The 10107-nt window shown below is 41.2% G+C and overlaps 3 protein-coding genes and 1 long non-coding RNA gene across 8 annotated transcripts in view; 2 read left to right on the forward strand and 2 right to left on the reverse strand.

The window, feature by feature from the left end:
* The first annotated feature begins 823 nt into the window (after window positions 1-823).
* Window positions 824-1710, forward strand: LOC6506412 (transmembrane protein 70 homolog, mitochondrial). The gene is made up of 2 exons (XM_001957887.3): window positions 824-1423; window positions 1478-1710. The coding sequence occupies exons 1-2, from the start codon at window positions 926-928 to the stop codon at window positions 1688-1690; spliced, it is 711 nt and encodes a 236-aa protein (XP_001957923.1). The 5' UTR covers window positions 824-925; the 3' UTR covers window positions 1691-1710.
* A 1008-nt stretch (window positions 1711-2718) lies between these two features.
* LOC116655927 lies at window positions 2719-3502 on the reverse strand. Its single transcript, XR_006507057.1, has 3 exons — window positions 3305-3502; window positions 3151-3240; window positions 2719-3091 (listed from the first exon to the last, which is right to left on the reverse strand). It is a non-coding gene; the product is annotated as an uncharacterized LOC116655927 (long non-coding RNA).
* Window positions 3503-5200: 1698 nt separating this feature from the next.
* LOC6506415 (ubiquitin-related modifier 1 homolog) lies at window positions 5201-5904 on the forward strand. Of its 3 annotated transcripts, XM_001957885.4 has the most exons (5): window positions 5203-5305; window positions 5360-5427; window positions 5480-5561; window positions 5632-5680; window positions 5742-5904. In XM_001957885.4, exons 1-5 carry the CDS (start codon window positions 5268-5270, stop codon window positions 5808-5810), a joined length of 306 nt encoding a protein of 101 aa, XP_001957921.1. In that variant the 5' UTR covers window positions 5203-5267; the 3' UTR covers window positions 5811-5904. The 3 variants fall into 3 exon arrangements, with proteins under 3 accessions (XP_044570658.1, XP_014764766.1, XP_001957921.1); XM_044714723.1 differs by lacking the exon at window positions 5632-5680 and having other exon boundaries at window positions 5201-5305; window positions 5503-5561; XM_014909280.3 differs by lacking the exon at window positions 5632-5680 and having other exon boundaries at window positions 5202-5305.
* Window positions 5905-6132: 228 nt separating this feature from the next.
* LOC6493522 (triple functional domain protein) overlaps window positions 6133-10107 on the reverse strand; it is a 55186-nt gene continuing 51211 nt past the window's right edge. For all 3 annotated transcript variants that reach the window (XM_001957883.4, XM_032453738.2, XM_014908943.2), the window contains 8 exons: window positions 9660-9785; window positions 9018-9601; window positions 8793-8957; window positions 8004-8736; window positions 7731-7944; window positions 7558-7674; window positions 7105-7503; window positions 6133-6837 (listed from right to left, as the gene is read on the reverse strand). In XM_001957883.4, the coding sequence (XP_001957919.2) occupies window positions 6638-6837; window positions 7105-7503; window positions 7558-7674; window positions 7731-7944; window positions 8004-8736; window positions 8793-8957; window positions 9018-9601; window positions 9660-9785 (2538 nt within the window). In that variant the 3' untranslated portion in view covers window positions 6133-6637. The remainder of the gene's footprint in view (window positions 6838-7104; window positions 7504-7557; window positions 7675-7730; window positions 7945-8003; window positions 8737-8792; window positions 8958-9017; window positions 9602-9659; window positions 9786-10107) is intronic.

The raw sequence follows: 10107 nt of genomic DNA on the forward strand, positions 1-10107 counted from the left end.
ATGAATGTCATACCTTCCCGATATCAGAACTCCGAGTAGCATCATTGCACATCAAAACCTGGCAACAAAAATTTTGACCCCATTTTTGATATTTTTCAAAGGGGGTCAATATTTTATATTTTGATATTTTTCAAAGGGTTTTTCTCATATCATGATTTTGGCCAGAAAATGGGCCAAATTTTGTTTCCTTGATTTTTTCAATCTTTTGATGCAGATTGAAGGGGGATAGTTGTCTGATTAATAAACGGTATTCCGTTTTTCGATCGATTTCAATATAGTTAAGATATTCGCTAAGAACTGAATGGAAATCTTAGATTTTGGGAAAATAAAAAAAATATCAGAAACGTTGTTCCAGATTTCGAATTTCCCTGGAGGGAAAATGTGTATAACTCGGCTAATACTTGGATGATCCGTGAATGTCATACCTTCCCGATCTGAGAACTCCGAGTAGCATCATTGCACATCAAAACCTGGCAACAAAAATTTTGACCCCATTTTCGATATTTTTCAAAGGGGTACCATCATGATTTTGGCCAGAAAATGGGCCAAATTTTGTGTTCTTGATTTTTTCAATCTTTTGATGCAGATTGAAGGGGAATAGTTCTCTGATTCATAAATGGTATTCCGTTTTTCGATGGGTTATAACATATTTAAGGAATTCGCTAAAAACTATCTTGCGTTAATTATAATAAACGCAAATATGAAAAATAAATAAAATATGAATCAAAAAATTTCCCTCCAGTTGGTTTAAAAATTTCATACTAGAATTTTTTGGTATAAAATATTTTGGTATAAAATATATCAAGAAAATAAAAATACCAGATTGGAATGAGGTTTTGTTTTGAATATCTGGCAACGTCGTTGTTATTTAACTTCTCTTAAAAACATCTGATTTTATTTATTAAAATTTGTATTAAAAAGGGAAATGTTTACTATAAGAACAGTACTCCCACGTGGGGCGCAGCTCGCTGCATGCCTTGGTAGTGCAACCCGTCAAATCCACCTGCCAGGAAAAAGCAGATACATCGCCGGCTCCTATGGAGCACTACAAAAACAACACCATCAGCTGCAACAGCAAAAGCTACCAAGCAGGTGGCTTGCCGCTAAATCCGACGGATCGGAGGATGAACTGCAGCGTATATATTACGGAACTTTGGCTCCCCGCATGAAGCTGGTCAAGTTCTTTTCGCTGAGCACGAGTCTTGCCGGATTGGCTGCTCAGCCGATTCTCCTGGAGCAGGGAATGAAAATCGGCGGGACAGGAATGGCGGTTTTCCTCTGTTCCGTTGGGGGTTTCTTCACTTTTGTAACTCCTTTGCTTCTGCACTTCATTACCAAAAAGTATGTGACGGAGCTGCACTACAATCCACAAACGGAGGAATACACGGCCACCACAATTTCAATTCTTCTGCAGAAAATAAAGGTATGGATTAACATGGTTTTTGGCTTTCTGTGTTTATAGTTTTTTGATTTGCAGACAAAGTTTCGACCCAATGACGTTGTGGTGCCAGAGGTCCCCGGTATGTTCACCTCCTTTTTGGTCAATAAGCGACCTTTATTTGTGGATCCCGCTTTATTCGATGACCCTGAACACTATGTAAAAATCATGGGATATGATAAGCCTGTTGATTTCAAACTGGATTTTAGTGTCAGGGAGGATAAGACTGCGAAAAGCAAGGAGCAGCAATAAATGTTGATTACCAAAAGCAATTTGGATTGTTTTATTTCCATATCTTTATCGTTTAAAAGACGAATTTGGTTGAACTTGCCCATTAAGTTATAGTATGGCCCGAGGGAGATTGTCAATGTTTCTAGTATTTTCAATTGTTCTTTCTTCTAAAATTAAACTAAAATTTAAGGATATATTGATTTATTCTCAAAACCCATACACTAAAGAGCTTAAAAACTAAAGTATATATCAAATTATTTTCTCGAGTTTCGCAATCTCTGACAATTAAGCGAAAAATATTTATTGATCTTTATATTGATTCTTGATAAAACTTTTTTTTTAAGAATCACCTTCTTTATATAGTTTTTCATAGTCTTTGTCAAATTCTAAAGAGGATTTGCTTTAAAATTTTAAAAATAAAGGAGACGCACAAAACGCATCCGATTCTGAAACAGAATACTACAAAATAAGTATATAATTATGTGATGTATAAGATAAAACCATTTTGATTTATAAAAAAGTAGGAAATCAATTTTTAAAAGTATATTTTAAGTTGAATCATTAAACTATTTTTTAAATCAAAACTGGAACAGATTTTATAGATAAGATAAGTTAAATACTAATCCATTTTGGCTCTTTTCGAGGGTCCTGCTTCGGATTCGATAGTATCCTCCTCTGAGCGATGCAACTGTGACAGTGCAACACGCCTATAAATTATATATATTAGTTATTTAAATTTTATAAAATATGTGCATGAATGCTTACGTGATTTTTAAATTTTTGTGCATCAACTGCACAATGACAGTGGCCAATGTCGCCACGAATTGTATGGCCTTTTGTGGGTCAGCAAGGGTTTTGCTGGAATCCTTCTTCCATTCCGAGATGGGCTTTGCTAACTAGCAAAGCGCCCACTCTTTCGAAATGGTTCGAATTCAACCATTTTAAATTCGTGCTCCTTTCTGGATACACCTGGAACACGTTCCTCACAAAGGATTCCAAGCTGAGCAACTGAAAGGTTAAAAGTATTATTAAATGTTTTTTTATAACAGTTTTATTAAAACTTGCCTCGTCTATGTATCGATCCTTCAAATCCACTGGGACGGTGTCCCCGACTAAACTTTTAAATTTTGTTATATATGAAACAAAATTATGTTTCGAAAATGAAACATCAAGATACAGGTGTGATAAAATCTTATCAACATGACCTAACCGTAGGATAGTTCCACAAAAATGGTTTAGGTCATATAACACCGGTACTTGTTTTTGTTGTAAGAAGGCTATTGCCTCCTGTTTCGAGGGGCATTTGTCCGCCACTGCGCCGGCCAATTTGCTTTTTAAGCGCGATTTTTCTATTAAATTGAGCACTTCTTCTACGCTATCCTTAATGGCGACGGACCCCAATTTCCCTATCCCACTCGACATCTGAAAATAGAATATTTATTTTAATAAATTAATTTGGTTTGTGTAGATATTACACTTACAGCTTTTAAATGTATGATTTGCAGGTGTCCATTTAAATTGGACGCCGCAATGGCAAACATTTTCCACCCATGGAAACACTTAGGAGCATTCTGTAAAATAAAAATGTTATTATTATTTATTATATTATTATTGTGTTATTGTATTATTGCTTACTTGAATGTGTTTCATGTGAAATTCATCGAAAGCGATGAAAAATGGTTCATCACCTTCGATGATGAAGTTGAGGTTACTGCTCATATTCACCTTCCCTTTCTCCAATTCCAATTTTCGTTTATCCATCCAAAATTTGAATGCGTGGGAGAAATTATACTTTTCGAACATCTTTAAATTGTATACGAGCTCCATGGCGGGTAAAATGTAAATAAAGAATCAGCTGTTCAAGAGTAAGAGATGGCTGCTGGAGCTTTTGAGGTCCCGTTAGAAAGCTCGCTCGAAATGCACATGGAAACGGATGGAAATGAAATTGCATTTTCATACGAACCACGATATTGACGTCCACGACAAATTCAAAATGTTTCGAAATTATGTAAAAATGTATAATTTTGTATGTATAAGATTATTATTATATATATTGAATAAATACTTGTCCGATCCTTATGAGAATTAATATACTTGTCCAATCCTCTTGTTAAAAATACTTAACATAAGAATATTTCACGAAATCTGTTGATTTTATTGTCGATTAAACCTTAAAAACATAAAAAAGGGTTGGTCAAAAAAATAAGTAGTATATAAGTCGGAACGGGATCGGTCGACTATATTCTATAGCTGCCATATAACTGATTGATCGGAAATGCCATAACTGTGGTGTTTTTTAAGTTAGAGGGTTGAGACTTGGTACAGATTACTCTTTGGGCAAAATAATTCAATATGCCAAAGTTAGCTTTCCTTTCGTGTAGCTCAAAAAATACTTAAGTCCGACCGTTCAGTCATATGGCAGCTATAAGATATAGTCGGCCGATCCTTATGAAATTCGGATTATATTGTATTGTACCGTATTGTAATCCGTAGAAAGTCTCATGGTTCTTACTAAAAATCTTCTTTCAGAAAATGATTGTTAAGAAAACAATTGTTAAGCGCGCAGCCCCTCAAAGGCGGGTGGTTGTGGCCCCTCAAAGGCGGCCGGTGGTGGCAGCGCCGGAGCCATTGGTGGTGGAAGACGGCGCGCCACCTTTGAAAAAGGCTAAACGCGTTTACCGCGCGAAATATTAACACAAATGGAAGCAGGTGACACATATAGACGCCAATGGGAAATTGTGGACAAACGACCCCTTACAGTGCCCACTCTGTTTAATGGAATGTGGGACGAAAAGAAACTATTCTGCACACTTTGAGAAGTGTGCAGACGCACCAAAGACTCACAGCTGCCCGTATTGCCCATATGTAAAAGTGCTCCCTAACCTTGGGCAGCACAAAAAATTTAAGTGCAAGGGACGGAAGGATATAATGTACAAGGCAGTTGGAGAGATGCTGGATTTACGGCAGCGTTGGAGCAGGAAAAAAAACGAACGGAGGGATGCCTTGGAGGATACGGCGGAGGATGGACAAGAAGATTTGTATGAAGTTTCGGAGGAGATCCTCGATTGCATATTGGGTAAGTTAGAAAAACATAATTAATGAAATTAATATTAATATGCAATTTTTTCTCAACAGATTAGACTGATATTAATCAATCTCCTGTGTCTCCTGTGGCGCTGGCTTCGCCATGTAATTTTAAATGTTTTTAATAAATTAGTAATAGAAAAATGTTAATTAATGACTTTAATTGTTTGGATAAAATTGCACATTTCACATTGCACATCCACATTTGACTTTCAAACTATTTAGTTTTACTAATAAATGATCAAATCTAAAACAATGAACTCCCTTATTTTTCCCTTAAATAAGCCAGGAATAGTTTGAATTGCTTAATAATTCCAAATTTTAAATTTCCATTTTTACATTTCTGCGCGGCAGAATACTGGAATTTACGGAATATGTAAAGTTGTCGTTACGATTTTCTGGAGCTTCATTTCCATCGTTACGATTTTCTGGAGCTTCATTCCTTTGAAGAAGCATCGATATATCGATAGTTTCCAAATTTGATTTGGTCACTCTAGTCAAATCATATGGAATCATGGGCACGGCAGAATTGAAAATAATATTGGAATTTAGGTAAATAAAAGCATATTTAATTGGAACTTTTAATTTTATTAATTTAACTTGCAGCGCAGGGGCAGAACTTCTTTTTGGGAACATCAAGCGACGCCAGTTGGCCCTGGATGGCACAAAAAAATGTGAGTTTTATGAATTGGTTAAAAATTCCATTGTTACTATGGTTTTTTTAAGGGAATATTGCTAATCTGCTAAAGTGGATGCATGCCAACATATTGACAGAGCGACCGGAACTCTTTCTTCAAGGAGATACAGTGTAAGTTGGCCATTAAATTACAAAAAACTTTATTTAAATAACAGTCGCATACTTTGGTTTTGTTGTCTAGACGACCCGGCATTTTGGTTCTGATCAATGATACTGATTGGGAGCTCTTGGTGGGAATATTATTGAACTATTCGCCAAAATTTCCATAATTAAGCCTACATCTTATTTCAGGGTGAATTGGATTACGAACTGCAACCCAACGACAACGTTCTGTTCATATCAACACTTCATGGCGGTTAGAAGACGTCGGTCCGACTAGTTCTAAGTGAATAGTTCTAAGTAAAATGCTTATTTTTGTAAAAACTATTGAATGAAAAAAGAAAAAAATCTAAAATAGTGTCAGAATTACGTCCCCTTCCCCAAAATTGGAAAAGGGCCCACACAATCGCAAGCGACTCGGGATTGATGTCTCATCACGTACATCGGTCCATATGGTAACGATTCCAATATAACCCACTACGCATCGAAAAAGCACTTGGGAATTATAAGTTGACTCAAAAAGAAACTCACCACGGTATTTATTTAGGTTTGGCGGGATATTTAAATAAAAAATCCGGACCGGTTTTGACATTGAAGCAAAATTTATTGAATTTAAGTTTTTGCTTATAACTATTTACGATACATTTATTTGTTTAAATATAGATTTATGTATTATATTTAAATGTAGGCACTTAGTTTACATATCATCTAGCTGTACGTAATGATCTTCGATTCAGATACGTGGGCGTGAGGCACATCCTATCCGCCCCCTTTCGTATTATCCATGATTAATGTTTCATGTGGTTTTCGTGTGCACTGGTTCGATTGTGGGATTTAAGATCTACATACATAGAATACATATATGTGAAATATGCTTCGACATTGACACGCTGAATTCAATAATTTCAATCGATTTTCCAAATCAAATACGGAGAATGTGACAAAAAATTAACGAAACTAAAGTGTAATAAATAATAAATAACAAAAATAATGAAATAAAATTAGCGATTCATCGTTATGATACCGAAGATGAAACCGTTTGCTAAAGCTATAAATTGTTCGCTATATAAATTCTAGGAGCAGCTCCTCTATTTGCCGCTGCCGTCCGGATTTGCGGATTCCGCCGCATGGGCGTAGGATCGATATCGTCGCAGGATCACCGTGGAGGCACTGGTCGTTGAAGTCGCCGATGCTGATGTTGTGGACGTGGACCAGCTGCTACGGCTGCTCTCCGCCGCCGACTGCTCCTGATCCGGAGTGACACAGATATCCGAGACTATGCCGCTTTCTGCATTGGGGGGATATTCATATATGTGAGTACAAATCTTAGCGGACAGTCACAACATACATATGCATATAGCAACATACAACATTCAACATAAACATGCAGCACACGACACAGAAACGGATTACGGTTTGTGGGTTAGATGTTCAAAGGGGTATGGTGTTGGGATTATATACAGTAATACTGGGAGGTTCCTCTTTTTTATGTACAGGGATCAACTACTATCTACGGGGTGCCTCTAGAAGAAATAACACAGTTCAAGCTCAATACCCATGGACAGCTGGCTGACAATTGTGGTCGATCGTTTGTGGTGTCGTTTGCTGCCTCCGAGTCCTTGCCCGCTTCCGCCCTCACTGCCGCCTGGCTCCGATCCCTTGGTGCTGCCACTGGCGCCACTCTGCGACTTCCCTAGCTTAAGGGTCTGCGTTTCGTTGATTAGTTCCAAGGTGGCGCTGCATGTGGTTGATCCAGTGCTATGGGGTCCGGGCAGCTTACCAAAGTGTAGACTGTGCCGTCCCCCACCACCGTCATGGTGACCGGACGATGAGCCACCACTGATTGACGAGCCGCTGGTTGTGCTGGTGCCACTTGACAGAGAACTCTCCGAGATCAGCGAATTGGGGCGACGCATGCTGCCCTTTCCGGGCTCCGAGTGACGCAGCTTGGGAGCTATTTAAGGTTTCTATTAAGATCTTTCCATCAATATCAGACAATGGATCTTACTCTTGTTCAGCTGGGCCAAGGGAATGGAGCGATCGCTGATCTGATTGTTGCTGGGTCGAATATCCAGGCAGGGTTTGCTGCCAATGCCCATCGATGACATCTCCGCCAGACGAATTTCTGTCAAGGATTAAATAGAGTTAAGCTATTGAAATTTAAGACTCTGATGAACTCACCTCTGTTTCTTTTCGCCTGCTTCCAAAGCAGTTTGGAGATCTCCTCGGTCCAGGCATTCTTGATATCCTCCGACATGCACTGCAGCATCCAGGTATCATCCGGCTTGCGTTTCCGGAACCAGATCTCGAATTTGGTGGCCGAATCGCCAGTGTGGGCAGTGAGTCCAATGTCTGAGGTCTTTATGCTGTTTTTGTAAATGTATATATCCAGATTCTACAAAAATCGGAGAAAAAATTAGCCAATGTACTTGTATTGTTGTAGAAAATGCTTACCTTGTGATCGGGAAAGCGTCGAGCCTTGCTGAAGAGCACCAGCTCCTCGAAGAGGAACACCTGACGCAGGGTCTTCTTGCCGCCGCGTCCTTGCCACACAAGGAACTCATTCTGGCGCAGCAGACGTCCTTGCTCCTTGACATTTACGTCGCAATCTCGAAGGGAGTCCATGGCCAGAAGATCATTGCCATGACGCAGCTGGAACTTGACCATCTCCTCTGCCCGCTGCAGTTCCTCCACATCCGCGGCAATCTCCTGAAGAGCAGGCCCCTCTACACTCCGGCAGGCTTTGACCAGCTGCTGGAGGAGCAAAGCATACTTTCCCATTCTTTGGACCGGCTTAAGGAGGTATGATGCCAGATCGAGCTTATCCTGCAGCTGGAGTTGCTTGGGCTTGAAGAAGGAGCTGCCGTACTCGCTAAGCAGAGTATCGCTTTTTGGCTTGTTCTTGTTGTACAACGCATACAGGTAGAACTTGGATTCCATCTCGAGGAAGGCGGCACCCACTTTCAGGGGATTCCGCTCGTACCGCTCCAGCTCGCCCAGGAAATGTGAGTTGTGGAACTCGAAGATCTTCTCGATGTTGCCGAAGATCACATTGCGCTGACCTCTCAACGGTTGCGGGATGTCCTCCCGGAGCAGCTCATCGATGTAGTTCTCGATGACGTAGTAGAGAGAGCGCACATAGTCGCGTTCGGTACCAATCATCTCGCGCATGATCAATAGAAGCGTTCTAAATGGCATAGAGATTTAAAATAAGTATATAAATCCATAAAGGATTGGTCTCACTTTTGTATTTTCGGTTCCAGGCAGCTCAACTCCTCCAGCTTGGGCAGCTCTAGACTGGAACCATGGCACTGCAAGTGGGCATTCGCCTCCATGGGCGAGTGCATGTCTATGTACCGCTTCGATGGTCGATCTCCGAAGCACTCATCCTCCATAAGTTCATCGTGACTATAAAAGAAGGGTACACAAATATTATACAATACAATATACACTATCTGCATAACTCACTTCTTCTCATTAAGACTCTGGCAGGAGCAGATCCTGGCCAGCTTGGGATTACGTTCGCAGTTATCGCAGACGCCTACGCCGGAGTCGGCAATCTTGGACTGCTGCTCCTCCCCGTCGCCGCCATCGCAGTCCTGCTCCTCTTCCTCCTCCTCGGGCTCGTCCATGTCCTCCAGGTTGCGGCTTTCGCGCCAGCAGCTGCAACTGCCACCGGAGGGGCCGCCCTCAAAGGAGCCAGAGCTGCCGGAACTGCAGCGGTAGCTCACACGCTTGCCACTGGAGGTGGCAGGAGTGCTGCTGGCTGCCGGCAGGGAGTGGCTCTTCCGCATCGCCGGCCAGTGCTTCTCCAGGAGCGCTGTGGCACCCAGCTGCTCCGCCAGGCGCTGCAGCTCCTCTCGCCCGGCGCTTTCCCGTTGGTGCTGGGTGAGCAGGTGCAGGAGGTGCCCGACGGACTCGAAGCGTTCGTGGGCCAGTTCCAGCTTGTGGCCGAACTGATCCAGGGCTGCCTTCAGGTTGTTGGCACTCTCGCTCAGAACGGAAACCTTCAAGGCTGCCGCATGCAGATCTCGTCCTTTGGCCAAATGTTTCTGTGGATTCACGAATGGTTTTTATGATCAATTCTTTAAAGGAGTCTTAAACACTTACCATTGCAATGAAGTAGTACTTTTCAAACTCCTGCTCTTGGGCCCTCAGCTGGGACTCGTCGTCCCAGTGCAGTTGAGAAAACTTTTGCAGATTTTCAGCTCCGTCGCTGCCCAGCCAAGAGGTGACCTTAAAATATAGGACGATAGCATTAGAAATCAGTGGGAAACCTTCAACTCGATGTTAACAAGCTCACGCGAGGCCAAGGTTCCCCATCGACAACTATATCTAAATGTATCTCCTCATCGCCACAGTCATCTCCTCCCCATTTCCAAGTCCCAATTCCCCGATCCCCGAGATCCCAGCACTGAAAAGTGAAACTCATAGAAATGATCGACGCTCTAATTAGCCTCCACTTTACAAATTAAAATCCAATCGAACACAAATCAAATAAAACGACTCAACTATGGGTATGATGAAGCTCTGGCCTCCCAAAGGTATTGGAAATCAC

Source organism: Drosophila ananassae, chromosome 2R, assembly GCF_017639315.1.
Source record: "Drosophila ananassae strain 14024-0371.13 chromosome 2R, ASM1763931v2, whole genome shotgun sequence".
NCBI classification, from domain to species: Eukaryota; Metazoa; Arthropoda; class Insecta; order Diptera; family Drosophilidae; genus Drosophila; species Drosophila ananassae.